Raw genomic sequence first — 25,048 nt, forward strand, 5'->3', positions numbered from 1 at the left:
TTTCTGACACGTGTCGGTCGGCGGTGTCTCTGGTTACAGGTCGCCCTCGGAGATGTCTGTGCCAGCGGGCGGTTCACCCAGGCGGGGCAGTGCTGCAGCCTGTGCCCGGTCGGCTCCGGCGTGCTGACCGAGTGCGGGAAGGAGGACACCGTGTGCCAGCCCTGCCCGGACGGTGAGTGGCGCGCCGATCGCATCGACCTCGGACGGTGAAGATCGCCGTTCGTCCGACGAGCGTTCCTCACCGGGACCCGTGGATGTAAAACCGCGCTTCTGAAATGTATACACAGTAGATATCTGTCTAGACGGTGATCTAACGAGAGAGCCCGTCCCCTGACCCCCCCGTTCTGTGTGCCGTGCGTCTCCAGGAACGACGTCCCCGTCGGAGGACCTGTCTCCGTGCCTACCCTGCGCCCGCTGCCCGGCCGGCGTGCCCCCGCTGGCCGCCTGCTCCGCCTACCGGGACACGCACTGCGACTGCGGCGACGGTTACTACCTGTGGCGCGAAGGCGGCGCCGGCGGCCCGGAGGGTCTGTGCGCCCCGTGCTCGGTGTGCGGCCGCGGCGAGGGCGTGGCGAGGGAATGCGGCGCCCGGGGGAACACGCGCTGCCAGCCCTGCCTCGCCGGCCTGACCTTCTCGGAGGAGCGCAGCGACGCCAAGCCCTGCCAGACCTGCTCACGCTGCTCCGACAGCGAGGTGGAGATCAGAGCCTGCCAGCCCAACTCTGACACCCTCTGCATGGGTGAGTCACAGACCGGGGGGGGATGACGGAGAGAGAGGGAGGGGAGGGTGGGGGGGAGGTATTTTGAGAGAAAGGGTAGCAGGGGAAGAAGATTTATTCAGACAATCAGATAGAGAGACAGAGGAGAGAGGGAGGGAGGGAGGGAGGGAGGGAGGGAGGGAGGGAGGGAGGGAGGGAGAGAGAGCGAGCGGTAGGACATATGGCCAACACCTGCGCCCATGAACACTCAGCAACACCCCGAGTGTGGAAACATGAGCACCGAGAGAAAACCTCTCAAAGTGCTGCAGCCAAACTGGTATGAGCTGACAGGTCCTGAAGGCTAAGTACCCCCAGGGCCTAGGGGCCAGGGGCCAGGGGAGGCCGGTGACCCGGACAACCCGCCGCCCGGCTGTGCTCCAAATGGCCCTGCTCTCTCTCTCCAGGAGTCTGGTCATCTGTACACACACGGGGGGCACAGGGCATGACCCCCACAACCCCGCAGAGGTTAGCACCATCCCAGAGAGCGTTTGATCCTAAAATAGCCAGTCTTTGGGAGGGGGGGGGGGGGGGAGGGGTGGAGCCAGGGCAGGATACCCCATCCCCAGGAGGGCTGGCTGACAGAGGTTGTCTTCAGACATGAGGCTCACAGGCCTATTTTTGGATGACAATTCACACGGTCTTACCAAATAATGTCTCCGATGTGCCTCATCCATCACCTGCGCTAAGAGACGGCCCCTAACCAGCCTTTGCCCCCTCCCCCCCCCCCCCCCCCCCAGATAAGAAGCTGCACATCTTGTCCCGCCCCTCGGACGCCGACGGCCCCCGCGACGCGTCTCGCTGGCCGGGCTTCGGGGAGGACAAGGAGGGGGAGGGCGAGGATGTCAGCTCCGCCCCGGGAGCGCCCAGGTCCACCCCCCAGGAGGAGGGCGGCAGCAGCAACATCCTGGCCTACGTGTCGGTCCTGGCGGCCGTGGTGCTCGGCCTGCTGCTCTACGTGGCCTACAAGTGGTGAGTCTCCCTGCACGCCCGGCTCACACACACGCTCGGATATTTACACAGTTTGGGATCAAATGGTTGCCAAAGTCATCAGCACGTTGTAATCCGATTGGTGAGCAGCCATGGGATTTCCGTCATACACGCGAGTAGTTCAATGTTCCACGGAGGAAATACAGTACAAGAAAATAAACATTTCAGGCTGAAAAGCTAGCAACTCCTTTCACAGCTTTGAACATAGTTCTTCTTTTTTTTTTCGAATGTTTTGTTAGGAAAGATGAGCCTGTTGTTATGAGTTGGTTGAAGAACATTTGTGTGTGTGCGTGTGTGTGTGTGTGTGTGTGTGTGTGTGTGTGTGTGTGTGTTGTCCTCAGCTGGACGTCATGTAAACAGAAGCAGGCTCTGGTGAAGGCCCGTGCTGCAGAGCTGGGCGCAACGCCAGAGGGGGAGAAGCTACACAGCGACAGCGGTGTCTTCCTGGACTCCCACAGTCTGCAGGACAGTCAGCCCAGCAAAGGTACAGGACCATAAAGACCATAAAGACTATACCTTCACCCCAACCCCCTAATGGTGCCTGCATTCTGCCCCGGCCGACCCATTCTAAAGTTGGCAGTTGTTGTTGGAATGTTGAAAGTTTAAAATTCAGCTGCAAAATCCATCCGACAGCAACGGTCACCAACAGACATGGCGCACCAATCCAACAGGTGTTGGTTGGTGTTGGTTGTCGTTGACTGGGCAGTGGGCAGTCATCTTAACACAACTCACCATTTAGTCAGTAGCCCAGCCAAGCCTAGAACCTGCAGAGAGCGAACGTCACAGACTGAAAATAAGCCACGTCTTCCCATCATGCACTGCTATAGTTGAGATAGTAGCTACAGTAACGTCTTCATCCTCCTCTCCCTCCGTGTTTTGCAGGCAGTAAACGGGACAGCAAGCAGGACATCCGTCTGTACATCAACCTGCCCCCCCACAGGCAGGAGGAGGTGGAGCATCTGCTTCAGGAGGGGGGGGCTCGGGGCTGGAGGCAGCTGGGGGCCGTGCTGGGCTACGAGGCCGAGCAGCTGGACCTGTTCGGCCGAGGGGAGGACCCGGTGCACACGCTCCTGTCTAACTGGGCCCAGCAGGAGGGCTCCACCCTGGGCCTGCTGTGCTCGGCCCTGACCCGCATCGAGAGGCCCGACGTGGTCGGCTCCCTCACCAGCCCCACCCAGGGGGGGTCCGTGGTGTGAGAGCCCCCCCCCGGGGTCTGCCTCGGTCGCTCCCTGCGGACTTACAGACATGGGAGAGGATGGGGGCGGATAGGAAGGAGAGACTCTGAAGGTCCAGACCTCATGACTTATGAACTTTAAAAGAGGCTGGCTCCTGGTTTCACCGATGGGATCGTCCCACGCATCTTTCTCCCGATGCGTTTTTTTGTTCCTCATCTGTTTTTAAGTGTCTCAGATATTTATTAGCACCAATGCCATCAGTCTAACCATATAGAGATGAGATACAATATGGGATAGAAAAGAATGAACTATAAAGGTGTCCTTTGTAAATCATGAATATAGGTCAATAGTAACTACTTTATCACATGTGCGTTTTATCATGTAGCGCCAGACAGACTAGACAGTGAGATGAGAGGATGTCATTGGTTTGGGATGATATCTAGTGCACAACAATGTGGTGCCATGGAGACATCATTAACTGACAGACTCATTAACCATGGCTTCCTGGACCACAATGCATCATCAGCTTCTGGTAAATTCCTTCTTCTCTAGGTTACACAATTAAAAATGTGGTCTTTTTTTCCTTTTTTACAGACGCTTTTATCTTTGAATGTTTTTGAGCTAGTGTTGGGGTAAAGTACCATGCTCAAGGGCACAACGGCAGGCAATAATTTTCCAACTTCTAGCTTCTTATGGTCCCGTCTCAGCGATCGTCCACCTATGAGAACGGTACTCACACGCTGCACAGCTCAGGTGGACCCGGCAGTCCTGTCTGTCCTCTACTGGTGAGCGAAGACTACAGACAGACGAGATCTCCGCTTCTCTCTCACATGAGTCTCTTTCGTAGACTCTACATCCCGTTTTTCCTCCTGACTGTCGTTGATATCAAAGGTACCGCTGCCCAGGCTCAAGGACAAGAGAGATATCTGCCACTTGTTTAATATACTGTAGGGCTGCCATGCCACGATGAGGCCATCCATAATAATATGTAACGATCAATCACTTATTTGTGTCTATATACTTTCTGTCTTGATGTTGTTTTGATAATTTTTATTACATGTAATAAACACTTATATAAAGATGGTGTGAGAGTCAGAGTGCCTGTTGAGTTTGATGCAGGTTATGACAGGTTTATTGCATGCACAGTCCTTCCTGAACATTAAAGCAAGCTATTCTTAACTTTGTCTTTGTAGCTACAGTACTTGAAAACGGGACTGAATGTGATAAAGGAACGATACACAGCGAGAATGTTGTGGCTGATAGAATATTGTCTCAGGCTTAATGTGTGTGTGTGCATTGTGAGCTGGTTTCACAGACAAAAAATTCCAGTGGAGATTGTCCTTTGAAAGGGAATCTTAGTGCTAGACTGGGCAATAGGAAACCGTCTCTATGTGTAAGTTACACCTCAGTACATCCAGCTTCTTGTGTGAGTGGCTTTTGAGACCTGCAGACAAAATACCTTCCTTATATTCTAGATGGAAATGTGATCGTGACTAAGCGATTATAAGTTGTGCCTAAAGGACTGTCTTCATGTAAGTGACTCATAGCTGTTCTCTTGCCTCCTGATGGATTGCACAGTGTGGGAGTTTAGACTTTGGTGCTAGATTTCATTTCTTATCACGGTTTCAATGTACAGAAACATTTCTGACCCGGGGCACTCAAGGAAATCAGTTAAGAGGTATTTAAGGGTTTTGGGGGCAAAAATAAGATAAGCTTCACCCAAACCATTCTGAAGATAAAGTTTTCCCCAGCGAGACATGGTCCGATTCCAGCTCCTTGTTTCTGCTCTGCTCTCAGCTGAAATCTGTTAATGATTTCTCAGCCCTCCATCCTAAGTAGAAGCAGGCATCTCTCAGGGCCCGGGGCAGCGTTGCATGCCGTCACGCACTCCAGACGGGACTGCTTAACTGCGGTTTGGAGCGCACAGGCATGGGGCTGGGGAATGCACATGCACTCAGAGGGAGGGGGCGGGGGCTGGGAGCGGCACAGCTAGGGGCCAGGGCCGGGACCGTCTCAGCCTCATCAGGGGCCTCCCCATCTTCAGAGTCAGAGCGCCTCTAATGAAAGCAGTCGATTACTTTTGATTCCCGTTGGAGCCAGACATCTGGTTCGGACCCCTGTGTGTTATAGGGGCTGTCCACCCCCCCCAATGCATCCCGTGTTATAAGGGAGAGGGCACCAATTGGGGACCGAACGGCTCAGTACTCCATTCAGCCTGTTTTCTTTTTGGTTCTGGGCGGGAAAACTGGGTCTAACACCCAGAGTACTTCAACAGTACATAAACTGACTTGCCAAGGAGACAATGCAATGACTGGGTTTTACCCCCAAAAAGTTTATTTTCTTTTAAAATGTTTGTACACTCAGTATGACAATGTGCTTACACAATACTTACAGTAGAGAGTGAGGTGAAATTCCTTTTGTACATAGAAAAAAAAAAAAAAAATCAGATCTGTCAGAAATGAACAAAATTAAAATGCACCCCCCCACCACCACCAGAATGAATGAGAACAGGCTGAGAGAGTGGGTGGAGTCCTGGGCGTGGCCGACAGTCGGGGATTCCCGGCGCAGGGGAGAGAGCTGCTTGGCCAGGGGTCTGTCTCACTGTACCTTACAACCCTGTCAACAGCTTGGTTATTATTACACATATTTACACTGTAATCACAGACCCACAATCCTTTTACAAAGTCTTTGTTTATTTAAACATTCTCAAAAACTATTTCTCAATATATTCACATATAAAGCAATATAATACATAATGTGTTTGAACATGGTTTAATGCAACTGAGCGGGCTGAGCCAGACTTGATTAATGACCCCAGGTCTAAGAAACATGATGAACTTTGGGTACAAACAACAGTCTGTAAAGCAAGACAGCACACAGGCTGCTCTTATGACTGTACAAGGATTTATAATAGTAAAAAAAAAAACAATGCGAGATGTAAAGAAAAGGACTGTTAATATCACCTACCCTCCTCTCCTGTATGAGGGAAGAGAGGATATGATGGTGGGGGTGGGGTTAGAGCCATGAAGTCAAGTAGAACTTTGACTTGACTTGATCGGACACATTGTTAGATAGCAGTCAAAACCTGTTCACTTCATAGTACGAGTTGATAAAATACATAAAAGAAAAGACATCAGTAATCATTAACCCCCCCCCCTCCCCAAGTCTGGTCTTCCTTCACCACGAGCGCACCTGAAGGTGACGTCTGCCGGCTGCTATCCAAAATGTCCGGGTCGATGGAGCACGAGCTCAGCTAAGACGATCTCAACACCCGCCATCTTCCATTCTCATGTAAAACATCCCCGTTCCCTCGGCGCGACACGTTACGCTACGCAGAGAACGACCTTGGAGGATCTCCACAGCGGATTCCGCCGCGCCCCGGCCTCCATCGCGAACTCGCAGAACAACAGAGGCTCCAAAGTCTTGTGGGGGGGGATGGGGGGGGGGCAGACCATGAGGAGTGGGGGCTTGGACTCTCAAGGCCCAGCTAAAAGCAGCACCAGATACAGTCAATGACTGGGGTAGTTGCGTACATGAGGACAGCCAGTTGTCTGGAGGGAGGGGGTGTTTTTTTTTTTTTCTGGCATTGATCCACATTTGACCAGTTATCATTGCTGAATTAATAGGCAACATCCAACCGTGGAAAGTAATGAAGAACAATGCATATCTATATCTTATTCTCTCAGAATGATTTTTCTAGATGGGAGGGAGGGTTTAGGGTTTTGGGGTTGGGCCGGTATATACGGACGTTTCGAATAAAAACACTTGGGGGGGGAAACAGTGGAAGTGAAGTGGGGTCATCTGGGGGACATTTTAAGAGCGATAACTGGAAAATGCTTAAAACCAAACATTATAGTGAAAATAGTCAATGTAGCACCCCCCCCCCAGTGTTAGCTTCGGGGAACACTTCACCTAGAGTCCTGGGTCACCCTGTGACGCCTCAGTCTCATCATCATCATCCTCACGGCCCCACCCTCACTGACCAGAGGAAGAGGAGAGGCCGTTCCCACGCACAGTCCTTCTCGCAGCTCTGCATGGGGGGCCGCCAGGCTCCCCTCGGTGTCTCGCGGCGGACAGTTCAGGCTGGTGTTGGTGTTGGCTCCTCCCGCGCTGCGGTGAGAGAGACGAGAGGAGAGGCAGGTCTGCATGTGGATCCCAGCGGGTCTCCTTCCACACCAGGTGCGGCTGAGCCTGGGGGGGTCCCCCGCCGGGGGGCTCGGGACTAGTCCATCTCCGTGTCTTCTTTAGGCCTGTACACGGTACCGAACCTCTGCATGTACTTCTTGATGTACTCCTTGGTCTTGTGCTTGACGTTCTCGTTGCACTCGAGGTCCTCGGGGTTCTTGCAGGACTTTAGTTCCTTGTTCATCACACCGTGAGTCAGCTGGTGTGTGTGTGTGTGTGTGTGTGTGTGAGAGAGAGAAAAAGAGAGAGAGAGAGAGGGTCAGAACTTATAACAAAACCAATGGGATCACTAGGATGGTGGTTATATCATCAGATTCATTTCGCTGGCTAGATTCTTGTGCTCAGACAGTCAAACACAAGCTCTATAAATGGGAGTCAATTCCAAATGTTTGCCCTCTAAGAGGCTCTGTTCTGGGCTTGGGCACGGCAGAAGAAAACTATTTTGCACATGCCAGTTTATTTGGCCTGTCTGTGTTTATTGTGCCCATGTGTTCAGAGTCCTGGTATGTCCAAATGACACTTCATTGAATCCAGTCCCCACAGAGATGTGGTTGAAAACCAGAAAACCAGGGAAGAAAAAGAGTCTGCTGCCCTTTGAAGAAACACATTGGCTGAAAAACATTTTTCGACTGGCGCAGAAGAGTGAGTCAAGAACAAATACACAGAGAAAGACACTGGTGTAAATGTACAACATGTTCCACCGGTTAAAAAAAAAAAGTGGATTAAAAAAACATTTGTTTGGGCCAAAGAAAGAAACCCAAAGAACCCAAGGCTCAAGTCTTAAGTTCTGGTCTGTGTGAGAATTGAAAACTTTCCTTTTTGAAATCAAGTGCTAACCAAGACCTCTGCTCAATAGAGTGCACATCAGCCATTGTTCAGTTGATGATTTAGGTTTGGCGCGTTCTCAATCCTACCTTTCTGGCCAGGTGTTTGAAGTCGTCCGTGTTGCTGATACGGCCCAGCTTACAGTCTGGCTTCCGGTAAGGGTTCAGGCACTGCACAATGAACTGGGACATCTGGGAGGCATTAACACAAGAGATATGAAAAACAATTGTAAACATAAGGACAAAGTGTGTAAAGCAGTGACACTCCCTCCGATATCTGAATATAAAATATATTATGCATTTGGGATTTCAAATAGTGCATGAATCCCCAGTCTCATCCCAGGCTAGAAGGCCTTTCCAACAGAAACTTTGGCTCACCTCTTTGCGGAAGGACTCTTTGCTTTTCTTTGCCAGTTCACTAGAGGTGTCTGCCTCGGCGGTCTTCGTGGAAAACTGCAAAAAAAAACATCACAGAAAGGTCATGGAACATGGCGGTAGAAACATAATTCGTCCTAAGCACGTTTGTCTTTTGATCAGCTTGACATCGCTCCCCTAAACTGTCATCGAGGACTCAGTCTCCGTCACGACTGGTTCTGCTTTCCAGCCGCGAGAGACATTTTCTCAGCTGTGCGACAGCAGCAGCCATTTCATGGTGATGAAACTAAATCAACTGGTATTGGGCGCAGAAATTCCCCCCAGATCAAACGCAGAGGGAGTGAGTCGGTATCAGACGCACGCGAACCTTAGCCGAGCCACGGCAGGTGCTGCGGCGCAGCTCTCAAGGCCGGCCGGCCCCGACAGGCGGCACCTGGCCTCCGGTCATCCCGCAGGGGACGCGCAAAGCAGGGATATCCTGTCATGAGGCTGCTCTTGGCAGCAGGGGCACCCAGCCAGCTAACAGCTGATGGCCCGTGCCCAGCCCGAGGGTGGCGAGGATCAAAACCGAGCACAATGGCTTCACACAGCCTCCTCCACACTTCCCCTGGGGGGGGGGGGTGGGGGGTGGGGCTTGGTGCCGCCTGGGCAGAGCAACATGCCCGGGAGAAGTGCGGAAAAGGCGGTTTTATGAGAGGAGAGCACAGTGTGCAATTTCAGGACTTGGCCATGGACACCCCACTGTGGAAATTGTCCATTACCTCATAGCTTTTACTGGCCTACGACATCCCATTGTAAAACAAAAAAAAAAAAGACGTCGTTGTCTCTCAACACCGCCTCAGCTGAGGACACATCCTTTCAAAAATAATCTCAAAAGACAAAAGGGACATTTGTGTAGTTAGACTGTAAACCAAGAAACCGCAAATAAACTAATGCAAGTTCCCTCAGACGGTTTCCATTATCATCAAAGGCAGGGCAAAAATGGAGATGGAAAACAAACTTGAGTGGAGAGGCAGAGAGGGAGAGAGAGAGAGAGAGAGAGAGAGAGACAGATAAGATAGATAGATGGGTGGAGACAGAGGGAGAGGGACAGACAGACAGAGACAGACAGACAGATGGATGGAGAGAGAAAAAGAGGGAGGGGAAGATGAGTTGCGCCACCCCGTCCCTGAGTGCCTGGGGGGACAGACAGCTGTCGGAGGGGAAGGGCCAGGCTGGTGTGTGTGTGTGTGTGTGTGTGTGTATGGGGGGGGTTAGAGACCCATCTTCTCTCCCAGCCTTCCTCCCAACTACCTTCAGATGGTGATGATGAGGGCGTCATCCAATCGAGAGAAACCTCTCCATGACTCTACGGTTAACCTTGAGATGTGTCATATGATGGAGGCAACCCCCCCCTGCTCCCTTTTCACAGTGGAGGCACAGCTGGAAATAATCACTTTCGCAACATCTTCAATTAGCTGAGGGAAGCAAACACTATAATTAAGTTTTGGATGCGAGTGCAAACATTCCAGGAGCTGTATGAGGACAGGGGTGCGGAAGGTCACCTTGGAGGGATTCTCGTCGTAGGTCGGGGTCCCCAGGTCCATCTCCGCCTCGTGCTCCATGCTGGCGTTGTCGCTGCCCCCCTCCCAGGTCGGTGGGTCCCACTGGGTTTGCCTGAGGGGCGCAGAAAGACGACGCTAGAGGCACACCTCAAACAGACCTGCACACGCGCGAGCACACGCACACACAACACACACACACACAGCACGGGCCACGCTGCTGACCTGGTCATGTTGTGGTAGTAGTAGATTTTTCCCTCGGGGTCGCGGGCCACCTTCCACCCGGGGGGCAGAACGATGGTCTTGGCTTTGGGGGGAGAGGGCGGAGGCAGGTCCATCACACTGCTAGGCACCATCATCTCCTGCAGGGGCACAGACAGGGCGGGGTCGGGAGTAAACAGGCCTCATGGTTTCTTTCTCATCACATTCCAGCTGGAGTCTGGGATAAGACTCTAAGCCTATTCCTAGACAAGCTTAACAGAGGAGCGGATTCAAAGTATTTGAGGACTAACTAGGCTGGGAAACTGGCTCACGACAGACAGACAGGAGCGCCACTGCCACTGAAACAGTCACGGCATATATATAAATATACAGGAATACACCAACACCTCCTAGTGGCTAAACTGAGGTAACAGTACCTCCCAGAACTCCCATTTGTGCCCCATTTATCCTCCTTTCACAAATATTCTATCCGATATTACTCTTGAGAGGAGAGCATGTATAAATATATGTGTGTGTGTGTGTGTGTGTGTGTGTGTGTTACCTGCGGGACAGTCTGGGAGGTGACGATGGTGGTGACCGTGCTTCCCTGCTGCACCACCACGCCCTGCTGGTGGCCTGTGTAGACCGGCTGGCCATGCAGGTAGCTGGCAGCAGCTTCAGTGTACGCCTGGGGACAGGTCACACACAAACCTGCATTAGCATCACACTTTAACACTTATTTACTAAAGGATCATTCCAATTTTGCTGCAATTCCATAAATCTACAATATACTAAATACTACAGTGTGATTAGATAGATAGATAGACAGATAGATAGATAGATAGATAGATAGATAGATAGATAGATAGATAGATAGATAGATAGATAGATAGATAGATAGATAGATAGATAGATAGACAGATAGATAGATAGATAGATAGATAGTGATGTCTCAATAGCACAATAGATGGAGAGAGAGAGATACATTATTTATCCCCGAGGGGAAATTGCTGAACTTGACAGCCAGCGAATAACTGTGTGCGTGTGCGTGCGTGCGTGCGTTGCCATGCAGCACCTGTATGACGGGCGCGTTGGCCTGTGGGTAGGGCGCGGTGGGGATGCTGTAGATGGTTTGGCAGGGCTGGCCCTGGTAGTAGATGGCCGTCTGGGTCTGGGGCTGCGTGGGGGCCGGGGGGTACTGCTGCGCCGGCTGGGTCTGCACCGTCACGGCCTGCTGGGTGGCGGGGTCCCACAGGGTGGCGTAGCCCTGCTGGCCCTGCACCTGGGTGGCTGTCTGGGCAGGCACAGACAGGACAGCCACACCGGGGTCCTGGGGGGCCACGATGCTCGGGGGGTACGGCTGGGGGGCGAGCTCCAGGGGGGCGGCGGGCAGGTGCTGAGGCAGGCTGGAGACCGGCGCGGCCGGGGTGGAGGAGGGGGAGGCCATGGCCAGCTCGGACATGAGGGGCTGAGGTGGGGTCTGCTCGTAGGTCAGGGCGGCACACATGGGATCCACCGGCGGGGTGGGCAGCAGGACCTTGCCCGCGTTGGGGTTGGTGGGGTCTACGAAGTTCTGGACGGGGTAGCCAGGGGGGTAGGCCAGGAAGCCTGGGCTGGAGCCGTACGCCAGGGCATCATAGGCCAGGGTCTGGAGCTGCTGCTGCTGGAGCTGCTGTTGTTGTTGCTGCTGTAGTTGTTGTTGTTGTTGTTGCTGCTGCTGCTGTTGTTGTTGTTGCTGTTGTTGTTGTTGTTGTTTCTGGGCCTCGCGCTGGGCCATCTCCTGCTCAAACAGCTTCCTGCGTTCCTCTGTTGACAGCTTGTTTCGCTCCTTCACCTGCACCTTCTTGCTGCTGTTGGACAGGTCGAACCTGGAAAACACGGAACGGCAACATTCTAAGTCGAAAAGATACGGTTTCTTTACTGCGTTTTAAAATGAATGGTTATCATCCTCGATTTCTGATTGGCCTAGAGAAGCGTCTCTCGGGGCGTCAGGCCTTACCGCTCCTCATTGCGCCGGCTGCTGCTTCTCTCATAGGCTGAGGGCGGGGGAGAGGCGGACGCCTGTCTCCGCCTTCGACCTGCGCTGCGCGGCGTCTTGTTGGAGTCTCGGTCGCGATCCCTATCCCTGTCCCTGTCCCAGTCTCGCTCTCTCTCTCTGTCCCAGTCTCTGTCCCGGTCTCTGTCCCGGTCTCTGTCCCGGTCTCTCTCTCTCTCTCTGTCTCTCTCCCTGTCGCGCTCCTTCTCGCGCTCTCTCTCGCGTTCCCGGCTGCCAGAGGGGGTCCGAGGCGTCAGGGCAGTGTCGCGATCTCGACTACGATCTGCAAAGAAGAGCACCAAAACGTTTAAAGTCGCACCGAAAGGGAAGTTGGAGAATATCTTGCTTCCGTACTTTGACGTATTTCTGCCTGAAACGGGCTGCAAGGGCGGGACATACGTTTAGATTAATTTCATTGGAACTTTATCGAGCAGACGGGATATTCAACACTTGAGGCTGCAGAGTAGTTGACGTTTTGATTGACAGGGTGGATGTCGTGATATTATTGGCCTAAAATCTAAGGTACCTGTTGTCGTCATTGCACGTGACCTACCGTTTTCCAGGAGGTAAGAAATTATATACTTTCATATAAGATTACAACAAAAGTTGAATTTTGTAATTTTTTGGGCATACATCGTTGTATAGGTGAACACTATGACCAATTATGTGAACCAAAATGGGACAGAATGCTTTTTTCATTTCTGTGCGACTTTAAGGGGCAAACATAACAAGATGAAACATAACCTACAATGCAAAAAGCAGTTTAGCCTACCGTTAGCCTCCTTCTCCACCTGGCTTTTCTTGGGTATCCTGTACACCTCCTGAGGAACGAGAGAAGATTTAACTTGACAAGCCCAAACATCGCCGCAGCAGCAGTTCTCCACATCGCCAAGTCTGTACAATGTAAGATAACAAAAAATAAACGTGTGTGTGAGATATGTATGGAGGCCTACTTTACCTTCAGGTCCTTCCAGCTGTCCAGGAGTCTGGCAGCCATGCTGCTGATGTCGACGATGCCGAGCTGTGGTTCCTGGCTCCTCTCGCTCTCCACGTCCGACACTCCCTCCTCCTCGTCCTGAGAGGGGGTTCCCACTGCTGAGGGCTCCACTGGGGCCGCTGGGGCCTCCGAAGCAGAGTTCACCACAGGGGCCTCCGACGATGGGTTGACCACAGGGGCCTCGGTGCTGAGGGGAGCCTCAGGTGCCCCAGTGTTGGAGAGAGCCTCAGGGGCAGCAGTGTCGACGGGAACTTCGGGGGCCCCAGTGTTGAGGGGAGCTTCGGGGTCCCCAGTGCTGAAGGGAGCCTCGGGGGCCCCAGTGTTGACGGGAGCCTCGGGGGCCCCAGTGTTGATGGGACCCTCGGGGGCCCCAGTGTTGACGGGAACCTCGGGGGCCCCAGTGTTGACGGGAGCCTCGGGGGCCCCAGTGTTGACGGGAACCTCGGGGGCCCCAGTGTTGACGGGAGCCTCGGGGGCCTCAGTGTTGACGGGAGCCTCGGGGGCCCCAGTGTTGACGGGAGCCTCGGGGGCCCCAGTGTTGACGGGAGCCTCGGGGGCCCCAGTGTTGGCAGGAGCCTCGGGGGCCCCAGTGTTGACGGGAGCCTCAGGGGCCACAGTGTTGGCGGGAGCCTCGGGGGCCACAGTGTTGGGGAGATCCTCAGGGGCCCCCGTGTTGGCGGGAGCATCAGTCACCTCAGCAATGGTGGGAGCCTCGGGGGCCTCGGTGCTGAGGGGAGCTTCGGTGGCCTCAGTGCTAATGGGAGCCTTGGGGGCCACAGAAATGGTGCAAGCATCAGGAGCCTCAAGGGCCGACTGGTCTTCTTCCGGGTGTTCCTGATTACTTTGAGCTTTCTCAGCCTCCTGCGTCTCCACAGTGGCCTCCGCCAGATTAGCGGACTGTTCCGCTGGTGGAGTCTCAGTAACCTCCGTCTGAACCTGAGCAGACTGACCCTCTGGCTCCTGGACTGCGGTGACAAGCTGTCCTTCTTCCTCCTCCTCCACCATCACCACCGTCTCCTCTACAAGCTGAACGTGCTGCTCCTCCCTGCTCTCATTCTGCTCCTCACCGGTCTGCACTTCCATCTTCTCGTCCTCCTTCTTCGCCATCTCCGCCTCCACTTCCTTCTGAGGTCTGGACTCCTGGCTCTCACTAGGCTCCGCCTCCACCCGTATCTCCTGCAGCTGGACCGCCTCTTCCACGTGCTCCTCCGCTGGAGTCTGCGCCTCCTCGTCCCCCGGCTCGGTCTTCTCCCGTTTGCTCTCGGCAAGTCCGGTCCGTGAAGACTCCTCGTCCTCCTCCTCCTCCTCTTCTTCCTCCTCCTCCTTCCCGTCGGAAGCTTTGCTGGCGTCCGAGAGGGCGCTGTCCAGGCTGTTCTCGCTGATGATCTTGAGGCGGCGGTACACGGCCCGCTTGGGAGTGTCGCTGTCCAGCTCCGGCCCCAGCTTGGCGGCGGAGCCGTCGGGAGTGTTGAGGGGCGTCTGGGCGCGGGACGTGTTCTCGCTGGAGTAGCCGTCGTTCTCGGTGGGCTGGGGGAGGGAGTGTGTTTGGGCCCATCGCTGGATAAAGTGCAGGACTCGACTCTCCTCCAGCATGTTCTTAGTAGAGATGGGCAGCACAGATAAGGTCTTCATGATCTGCGCGTGGAGAGTGAATGGACATCGGTTAGTACTGTGTTCTTGTATTTTTATAGGTCTAGACGGAGATAAAGAGTTTCTTTATTCAAATGTACATGTGATGAAATTATGCCAACAGAAGTGCAAGCTAAAGTTCAAGAGATCAGAACTAACAAATGTATCAAATGATCACCTCAAACTGCAGTTTGACATGGTTGGCACTGTTGCCCTTGGCTTCAGAGAGCTCCACCATGAAGATCCACAGCAGCGACAGACCATGGTGGTCCAGGAACTGCTTCAGGCATGAGGGATTCTGGGTATCCTGGGCAAAGACACAATCAAATCAAGACGCAATCAAATCAAAATCATACTGACAAACACAAAGAGCATTAGAGCGCATGAGGCTCATTCTTAACATACCATTGGGGACAAATGACACCTTTAATGCTGCGATCCAGTTGCCTTGACAACTGGGACTTTCCTAGTTCCCCAGCAAAAATATAATCTGGATTCTGGAACATTCCCTGAACTGGGATCTCTAATTTACCTTGGTGGGGGGGGGGGGGTCTACACCAACCTGACCCGACCACAGCTGCTGACATCAAATTAAGATGGCTGCTCCCTGCATCAACAATGAGTGAAGGCTGTAATAAGACTAAGTTTTTTGGTGTCTCTGCCTTATTTGTGTCTTGTTAAATCAGTCGTGTGCACACAGTACAGTCCAATTTATATCAGTGGCTAATGTTGTTACGGTGTTTGTATGTGCAAAATAGCGCATAGTGCTAATGGATGTGCCATTTGGTATTGATAACAATGGCTAACTTGGCTACAACTACAAAGATCAGGCTAAAGTGTTTTTTTTGTCTTTTGTTCGGTCAACTTGGGACTGACGTCAATTCCAACTCCAAATTCCTACTTCCCAGGCGACTGGAATGCAGCATAAGCCTACCCTAATCAATCACTATATGGTTGAAATGCTTACTTGGATGAGTTTCAGGCAGGTCAGCTTCTGCTCCATGGTTTCCATTCGGACCATTAGTCTACAGAGAGACACCACTTCCTTCTCATCATACAGGCCTTCTCCGTTTTCTAGTAGGGCCTCCAGTTCCTCATCCACCTGGAGGGAGCAACAGCACAACACACACAAACAAAATGGGTGACAACACGTTCAACTTAAAGACATGATCCTTAAAGGTATAATATTTTATATGTGGATTAAAATAAACATTTTTTCAAAAATAATACATCCATAGGGCTTTGCGAAGGCTGCAGAGTAAAAGTATTGCTTTTCCATAAAAAATTATATTTTGTCTGAAATTATTACATTATGAAATTTTGACAGCCCGACAATGACACTCTGTTGATATCATACCAGCCAATAGTATTACAGCGTTGGTACTGCGCGCTGGGTAGCCAGGTACTATTCTAGCTTCACCACTGAGATTAGCAGTAGCCAGCAAACGTTGTACTTCCATGAATTAGCAGCATTATAGATGTTGGTTAGCATCAAGTGTGTGTGCGACTATAAAACGGCAGCTTGTCCCTCCACTTCCGCTCACTCTTTTCAGCTAAACGTTTGGTAAAGTGAAAACGAGTGACAAAACGAGTTTTGTCGTCCTGCTTCTCTGTCTGAGCCCCGGCGAACCGTGCGATACGAATCTCAAAAGCTCAGTGACCGAAGAAGGAGCAAAAATCAGATAAATATCGGGCCAGCCTTTGCTCGTTGGACGAAGTTTATGGAGTTTCATGGGATAAAGTCGCATGGTGACATGGCTACTTTTCTACTAGACCGGTAAGCTAGCTCACTAGCCATCTTTCTTGGAATCTGCATAGCCAGACCTAACGTTATCTCCACACTACAGCATCTAAAGTAACTTATTACATGGCACTCTGAAATACCTGATTGTGATTACTGATTAGTGTAACGTTATGTTCCTCTCGGAGTGAAGATCTTATCACAGTATGACAAACAGTGCATTCTCTGGCATTTTGGCAACCAATACGTTGTGTTGCTGCAGTTCTTATCTTTAGACACTAGATGGGGGAAATAATCCACATACTACATATTATACCTTTAAATTTCACCGACTATCATAACTCACAAATGGAATGTTGTGCGTTTGGTTTATGTTGTCAAGTGTAAAAAAGTGGATGACATTCTGGATGGCCTGCCATTACTGGCTGTTAATGAAGACCAATTTAGGTGACAATATGATTCTCCCTCTTTAAACTACCATACTAGTTGGCATGGGAGGTAGTGGTATGCTTAAAATAGTCAGCCTTTTGTGTTTCAGCAGTGTTATTTATGGCTAGGAGAAGTCACTGGAGCTCTCACAGCAATTAGCCTGAAGCCAGTGCAAACCTGACCCAGTTCTGCCACAGTGGATAGCTGGGGTAGAGTTGCTACCCAAGTTCTACTGAACATTTCCTCATGTTCGGCAGAACATGAATCATGGCTGATCGAAGAACACCCTGTCCCAAACCTAACCAACAAACTCACCGTAGTGAGAGCGCTCACTGTGTCCTTCTTGCGAGGGCGTTCTTTCTTCATCTTGCCCCCAGCGGCCCGAACACTGACCCGGTTCTCCCCACCCAGAAATCCCCGGCAGCTGGGAGCCCCACAGTAGCACTTCTGGGCCTCTTTGCTGGTGGGTAATGATACATGCAAAAGACAGGGTAACTATAGGACTCCCTCACAAGTGAAACGTGGGGACTTTGCAAGCTTTATCAATAATGTTTATAACAATATAGGTGCACGTGGAGACACTAACCCATATCTCTGAAACTGGTAATCAAATGTCAATTCTGTCCCTGCCTGGACTGCCTTTGAAGTGAAGAAGCCAACTCTCAGTTGACCATTTACTGTCCACTAAAATGAGACAAACAAACTGGTTAGAGGTTAGACAAACACAGGGACAGGTCAGTACAAAGCGCCTTCGTTGAAGAAACCACACACTGTTGTATTGTAATGAGCGAAGTTAATCTAATCAAACTGATTTAATTGGAGGAATCTCTTTCATCATGTACTGCACCTTCTGAGTTTCACAGTTGGGCTCACAGCTGTGGTTCATGAAACGAGAGCAATTCCCCTTCAGTGTTGCATCTATGATCTGAGGAGACAAAAGGAATGTCAGGTATTCACATCCACATTATCCATCAGCTGATCTAGCACAATAATAGCTCATCTATGAACATACCGCTGTGCTGACAAATGAGAGCCATAGTAACACACCCACCTCATTATTCTTCAAGGCCATGAAGTAGTAGTGGATGTTCTTGTTGCGCGCATACTCTTTCACTCGCGTCTTAAACTCCTTGTGGTCCAACACCTCACCACAGTATTCCAGCACAAAAGTGTTTCTGAAACAATATCAAAATAAAAATCAAACACCTGTGTGGTACTTTCATCCAACTTCTAGAGCAAACAAACTATCATTTTAAACAAAGGCAGCTAGTAGCCTTACGGAGACAATTCCTTAGCTGCCCGCAGTCCCCAGCCCTTATCTTCAGTCAGAATGACTTCAAAGTCTGCATGCTGTTTCTTCTGGAACCGTCGGTTTGAGCAGTAATATCCATTCAAGCACCGCGATGAGCTGGAAAGAAGGGCAAAGTTTACAGAATGTTTAATACCAAAAATCCACAATTTCTCATGATACTTATGGATTGAAGGAAAGGGTCTAAGGTGACAAAACTATGATCTTCCTCTGGTTATTTTTAGAGGGATGTCAGTGAAGAGAAGACAACATCATTAAACAGAACTTGCAAGAACAATCTGAACTAGAAATGGTGCTCAGGGAGCATAGACCTCCGCCCATGAAAGAATTTCGTGATTTTGATCCGCTCGAAAATCAGTCTTGTAGTTTTTGCGTAATCCTGCTAACAAGCAAACAAACCAAGAAACGGCTTGTGGACCTGCCCCGTGATTCGGATCCACTCCGAAATTTAATGGGTTCTAAGTTGGCCCGTGCTACACCCCTCCACCGAGTTTCATGAAAATCAGTCTGGTAGTTTTAGTGTAAACTTGGTCTAAAAAATGAAGGGAGACGAATTGCTGGCCGTGTTTGGGCGGACTCGTGGACCCGCCCCATTGATTCGGATCCGCTCGAAATTTAATGGGTTCTAAGGTGGCCCATGCTACACCCTTCCACCAAGTTTCATGAAAATCGATCTGGTAGTTTTTGCGTAATCCTGCTGACAGACGAACAAACAAACAAACTAGAACTGGTGCCTGAAGAGCACAGACCTCCACCCATGAATGCATTCCGTGGCCCTGTGCGCACGCAAGCAGGTCATGTATGGAATTTCTGCTCGTTAGGTCGAGAGCTTTATGCCAGTCCAAACCCTGTGTTTCTGTGACCTTCCCATGTCGAGATATTGCCGTTTCAATTAGTTTGAATTAGTTAGAATTTTTCGCTCCTGAGCCCAAAGAATGGAGGTCAATGGCCGGCCCGGCTGTGTTTGGACAGCTCGTAGACCCGCCTCATGTTTCGGATCCGCTTTAAAATTGAATGGGTTCTAATTTGGCCAATGCTATACCCCTCCACCGAGTTTCATGAAAATTAGTCTGGTAGTTTTTGAGTAATCCTAGTCCAAAAAATCTGTCGAAGTGAATGGCCGGCCGTGTTTGGGCAGCTCGTGGACCCGCCCCATGATTCATATACGCTCCAAAGTTTAATGGGTTTTAAGTTGAAAAACATCCCATACCCCGTACCAGTTCTTCTCATTAAAACAATATTAAGGTGTAATCCTATATGTCGATTTCCTAATTATTGTATAAACTATATTATTGTGAGATAATACAAGAAAATACTTTAGTAAATAGGCCTAACTCACCATTCGATCATCAGCAAACGGTTGAGGCAGTCCTCTCCACAAGCAAATACTCCACGAGACCGTTCTTCCCTTGTGAGGACTGCACACTCACACTGCATACGTTTGATGTCTCGATGAGATTTGCTTTTCTTTCTGTTGAAACAAAACAATTTCACAGTCAGTCGGCCCTAGGTAGATTTGAATAGTTAGGATGATTTGTGAATGTATTCAAACATATTGACAACGAATACAGATATATTTTAGTAATTTTGCTTATGCTTTTATCCTATCCTATTCTAAATAGAAATGTTATTAAAATAACATTAAGTCCTAAAATAAGAGTAGTGTTGATGTAAACAACTCACCTCTCTGTCAAATAAAGGTTCTCCTCAATCAGGTCAAAGTAAGGTGGCATCTTTTTAACTCTGGACATCTCTCTCCAGTTATTGGAATCCTGGAAATCCTGCAGACTGAGCAAAGGGCGTTGCACCTCAGGCTTCCCTGGCGTTTCCTTGCAGTCTTTAGTGACCTTATGGGCATAACTTTCTGCAAGGCGCTCTCTTTTGCTTGAGAGCCCAAATTCTGCTTCGTTATCAGAATCGGACTCAATCTCAGGACGTCTCTTCTTGGGAGGACCCCTGCCTCTGTGGGGCCTTAGGTTGTCTTCTTTAGGGGGTTCTGGGACAGCAGCGTTCTCATTGACCGAGCCCCTGCAGTTGCTGCTTATTTCATGGGCTTGGACAAAGGTTGATGAGCCTAGAAGGTTGGGTCCGTTGCATCCCATAGCCATTTTACCTCCACTGTCCTCCTCGTGGTCATTAGTAAGAGAGTCAGGATGCACTTGGACCACAGGCTCCTGATAATGTGTAGGTACATGGAGGTAGATGGGCCTGTTAGTTTGAGTGGTGGTGGGTTGTTGGGTCCAGTAAGTATGGCCTTGACTATAGTCCTGTGCCAAGGTTGAGCTTCCAAGCTGTCTAGGGGTTTGTAGATGTGTCCCATAACTGCTGTCAGGCTGCTGGTATGTGCTGCTTGGCTGCTCTGGCTGAGTGAAGTCCCAGCCCAGACTGAAGCTGTCCTTGCTGTTGAGATCATCAGAGGCTGAGAAGTTGCCATGTTGGTACTGGGAGAGCATCCGGCCACCACTAACGCCAACACTGTGCTGTGAATATCCTGGTTCAGACTGCCTGGAAGTGTTGTCATTGCTGTGTGCAGGTCCCTGGGTCATTGTTGCACATATCTTTGGTCTCTCATGGGGACTGTTGTAATCCTTGTAAGGCTGCGCATTGATAGAACTGGAGCCCTCAAGCTGACTGGTACTATCAACCATGTCGCTCTGAGATTGATAAAACATGCTGTCACGTGCTGGGGTGTTTCCATCTGCACTACTGGCCTGCTTAGTGCTATCAGACATGATGGGAACACCTCTTTGCCTCTGCTGTGGGCTGACTTGATTCGGAACATCTTTACCAACTTTCCGGTGCAGATCACCCTCTTGGTCACTGGTTCTATTAGCACGTTGACGTTCCGAGATGTCATGTGGACTGCAGGCAGAGGTTGCCATGTCCAGTGGGTCCAGTGTCAGAGTAGAATTCTTTGGCACCACCACCACAGAATGCAACCGTTTCATGGCCGCACCACAATCAGAGTCATACTCTGAATCTTCGCTGTCGCTGCACTCACTGTGACTTTTGACCAGTTTGCTCTTGTGGATACTAAGTTTGGGTTTATCTTCATTGTCTTCACCATTCCAGCTCTGCTCCCCAATAGCTTTGCCTACCTGTGAAGTATGATTTAAAAGTAAAGGATCTTTGACGTGATGATCAACGGGGGGTTTGATGTCAGAATGGGCATTACTGGCGCTACATGTGTCTGGTTGTGATGGCTCACATTGGTCACCTTTGCCAAGAGAGAGGTTTACAGAGCTGGGTTCTTGCTTGGTTATTCTTTCCTGCTGTACCAGTTTGGAATGTGTGTCAACCTCCTGCTTCACATCACCCTTCATTACAGTCTGGTCTTCTTGGCTGATTTCTATAGTCTTAACTGAGATCACCTTTTTAATAGTGGGCTTGCTTTCTTGACCAGGCAATTTCTGAAGATTATCACTGTCTGGGGTGTCTTGTCCAACAATATCCCAACGGGATCTCTTTGTGTTACCTCTCTTTGTCCTCATTACATCCAGCTGTTCAGTATCCAGCTGTTCACTCTTGTTCCTAAGCTGCTTAGGTGCGGGACAAGAAGATTCAGATTTTAAAGGGAAGCTTGTGCAAGACTGCAGGGTGATAGTCACATTTTTACATGTTTGTAGTATATTTTCTAAACTAGTGTTCTTCTGCTGCTTGTTTTCGATGGCAGATAAATCTGCATTAGAAACGGTTGAATTGGACTCCACTGAACCTTCAACCAGTGGCTTGTCCTGGTTGTATATCATTCTGTCATTACTACTGAGAAGACTGGAATTGGCTACATTAAGGTGTAGGCCTACTTGTGGAGAATCTTTCAGTTTCAAGCCAGTAATTTTCTTCACATCGTCAATGTCATCTGAGGCAGCATTTTTACATAACAGGTCTCCCCCAGAGTCACTGCCTTTTAGACTTGATTCTATTTCTCTTATTTTTTCATCAGGAACACAATTTGAAGCTAATGACAGAACGGATTCTTGCACATCACGTGATGTACTGGCAGCCTTGTCACAAACTTCCTCTTTTCGAGTATCAACAGGCTGGGAATACGACTTTGCTCTGTCTTCTTTGTTCTGAGGATGGGATTCCATGTGGTTTAAATGTGTTTGCATCTTGTTGGGACTGCAAAATGAGTCCTCTGATTGTCTTTCATTTCCACTAATGGAAACTGTTGTCTTAGAGGGTGTCATTTGATTAGATCCTGGCTTACTGGCATTTTTAGGGGAAGTTGTTAGTGAAACCCCAGATCCAGTGGACCTGTCAGGATGTGCCATTCCTTTAAGATCCACCTCAGATTCGCTGGAGCTGCTTTTGTGGAATTTTTTCGAAGATGTCTGAGAGCTTCTATGTGGGCTTGAATGACTGGATTTAATACAGGTCTCTGATTTGTAATTGGTGCTGGATTTCCTGTGATTAGATTCAACGTCAGGAGAACACTTCCGTTGGGAATCACTGTCAGATGTTCTCTTTGCCCTCTCAGATGAAGATTGGGTTCTTTTATCCAACTCAGAGTTAGAAGAATCTACAGATTTAGCCTCTTTCTCCGATTTTGGATGAGATGACGATTTTGAATCTCTCTGTGAGCCAGAGAGGGTGGATGATCTGCTGGATTCACTAGTTCTAGTTCGATTCCTCCGGTGGTCATCTTCAGAGTCAGAACTGTCACGAATTCTGCTCTCAGTCCGGGAGCGAGAGCCTCTCGTCTCTCTGTGTGGTGGGCTCCTGTGTGTCCTCCGCTCTGAATCATGATAGTGTGACCTGTCAGACCGGGACCCTCTTTCATTTCTGGATCTCTCAGACCTGGAGTGGGATGAACTTGTCCAGGGGCCTCTTGACCTGGACCGCGATCGACTCCTTGTCCTTTTGCGATCTTTGTCTGAATGAGAAGCCCGTGAGGATGTGCGCCTTAATTCACGATCCGATTTAGAGTAACTGGAGGTCCGTTCACACTTATTTGACCGCACATATGAATTATTTTCCTTTTCCTCTACTTTTGACCTAGAGGAAACATTTTTTGTTTCCTTGGGTCTAGTGTCTGATTTTGCTGTGCTCTTAGGATCACCTGACTTGTGGCTGGAAGACGTCTGCACTGAATCACCATCAGATTCTGAGCCAGGGAGTGTGCTATCGGACTGGGACTGGCTTTTCTTATTTTCTGAAGTGTCTTCCTTTTCAGTGGTACTGGAACTGTCTACATCATCTTTCCTCGAGTGGAGGGAATCTGTTGTCTTTTTGAGGGTGGGATTCAGCTTCCCTTCAGATGCTATGTGGGCATGCTTAGAGAGACAGTCAGTAACAATAATCTGGAGGCTGGGCTGAAACTGGGGTGCATGGAACTCTGTTTCAATCTCAACTGGACATTTCATTACAAGCTGTTGCTCTGAGGAGGCTTGCTCCTGTGATGTGTTGATAGATGTCAAATTCTCTTCAATAACAGAAACACTCAGGATCTGCTTCTTGAAGTGCATCTTCCCCAAGTCCACTTTGGGTTTGGGGGTTGAGGGTACCAATGTCTGTGGTGCATGGGTCTCTGCTACAGATGTGGACACCGCAGGTGGCTGCATTTGCTCGATTTTACTTTCTACATGCTGCCCCGCTGTGTCCTGAGGGATTGAGGCTGCAGGTGGCTCAGCAGAAGGAAGTTCACCAAGAGATCTTTCAGGGCTGGGAGGAGCCAGGAACACACTCTGCAGTGGTTTCTTTGTCTGACAGAAGCTGAAGGACACTCTCTGGCGACCCTGGTCTTCCAAGTTCACCTTCATCTTGGTTCCCTTGGGCAAGAGGCGGCTTGACAACATAACTCTTGGGGAGAGGCCTTTGAGTATAGCTGCCTGTGAGAGGCCCTCAACCTTGACCTATAGGGAAAAGAGGCATTACCAGTGAGAGGGAAAACGTCTGCAATATATTTGACCAAAGATGGAAAAGGTGTAATGAGACCTACAGTATACACAGCAGTATGATACAAAACAAATAATACCACCTGCTATTAAACCTAAATAGCAGATGTTCTATTGAACACTTACCGAGGTACTACCCCCCTCCTCTCTGTAGGCACACGATAAAAGAACGGAAAGACAAAACACACACAAACTCAATTAACATCGCGGCTCTATGTAAAAAGACTGCAACATGTTATGGTTGTGTCAAATTTATTTTACCTCTCATAAATGTTAAAAGAGCATGTTATTCCAATGATTTCTGACATTATCCCAAGGTGATTCAATGATATTTCATGATCATAATTGTGTGTAGGCATACTGATGATACCTGATCTCTGTGTTCACCAGAGCATCCATTGAGCAGCAGGTCTGAGGTCTGTAGAAGCTGCTGGCCAAAAAGAATCCAGTTCAGAGAAATGAACTTGCCAAAGTGATGTCACACCTGAAAAGGAAATAAGAAAATGTTTTGCAACATGACAAACATGCTAAATTTAGGATTGGTTACACTGACAGCTAAATGTGAGTCACTGTCATTGATAACAGTAGCATTCTCTGCCCAGGTTGAACAGGATAAGTAATATGATATTAGATCTGCAACTGCAGATGGACAATGCAAAGTAGGGCTTTACCAAGTTTAACATTAGCTACAGTGTTGCACATTTTCCTATGTGCACGTCATGTCTGCGTACTTTTATGTGCATGGTTGAAGGCAGAGACACGTTTGAGAAAAGAGTAGCGATAGAGGTCATTTAAATCATCGAATTTAATTAAATCTATGCTATTAAATCAAATGAAGCTATGCTAGAGCTACTGTTTTGTAGCTTTGGGGAATCCATTGAACTAAACCTAGGTAGATAAAACACTGCATGCAACATACAGCTGCTGTGTCTTTAGACAGAGGGCATTAACGACTCGTCTTGGGC

General features: G+C 49.7%; 2 protein-coding genes across 2 annotated transcripts in view; one reads left to right on the forward strand and one right to left on the reverse strand.

Annotated features, from left to right (window-relative positions):
* The window catches only part of nradd (neurotrophin receptor associated death domain), a gene marked incomplete at both ends in the record, with an annotated part of 3,430 nt that extends 489 nt beyond the window's left edge, over positions 1-2,941 (forward strand). The window contains 5 exons of the mRNA XM_084442076.1: positions 40-172; positions 366-740; positions 1,496-1,727; positions 2,087-2,229; positions 2,628-2,941. Of these exons, the coding sequence (XP_084298202.1) occupies positions 40-172; positions 366-740; positions 1,496-1,727; positions 2,087-2,229; positions 2,628-2,941 (1,197 nt within the window). The remainder of the gene's footprint in view (positions 1-39; positions 173-365; positions 741-1,495; positions 1,728-2,086; positions 2,230-2,627) is intronic.
* A 2,929-nt stretch (positions 2,942-5,870) lies between these two features.
* setd2 (SET domain containing 2, histone lysine methyltransferase) lies at positions 5,871-22,588 on the reverse strand. The gene is made up of 19 exons (XM_084441703.1): positions 19,870-22,588; positions 19,526-19,657; positions 18,157-18,285; positions 17,929-18,052; positions 17,725-17,802; positions 17,464-17,561; positions 17,193-17,337; positions 15,675-15,809; positions 14,886-15,014; positions 13,040-14,713; positions 12,854-12,902; positions 12,046-12,364; positions 11,122-11,914; positions 10,609-10,734; positions 10,071-10,207; positions 9,849-9,960; positions 8,308-8,382; positions 8,020-8,121; positions 5,871-7,304 (listed from the first exon to the last, which is right to left on the reverse strand). The coding sequence occupies exons 1-19, from the start codon at positions 22,458-22,460 to the stop codon at positions 7,143-7,145; spliced, it is 7,110 nt and encodes a 2,369-aa protein (XP_084297829.1). The 5' UTR covers positions 22,461-22,588; the 3' UTR covers positions 5,871-7,142.
* Between the last annotated feature and the right edge of the window lie 2,460 nt (positions 22,589-25,048).

The sequence above is a fragment of the Borostomias antarcticus genome, assembly GCF_949987555.1.
Source record: "Borostomias antarcticus genome assembly, chromosome: 8".
NCBI classification, from domain to species: domain Eukaryota; kingdom Metazoa; phylum Chordata; class Actinopteri; order Stomiiformes; family Stomiidae; genus Borostomias; species Borostomias antarcticus.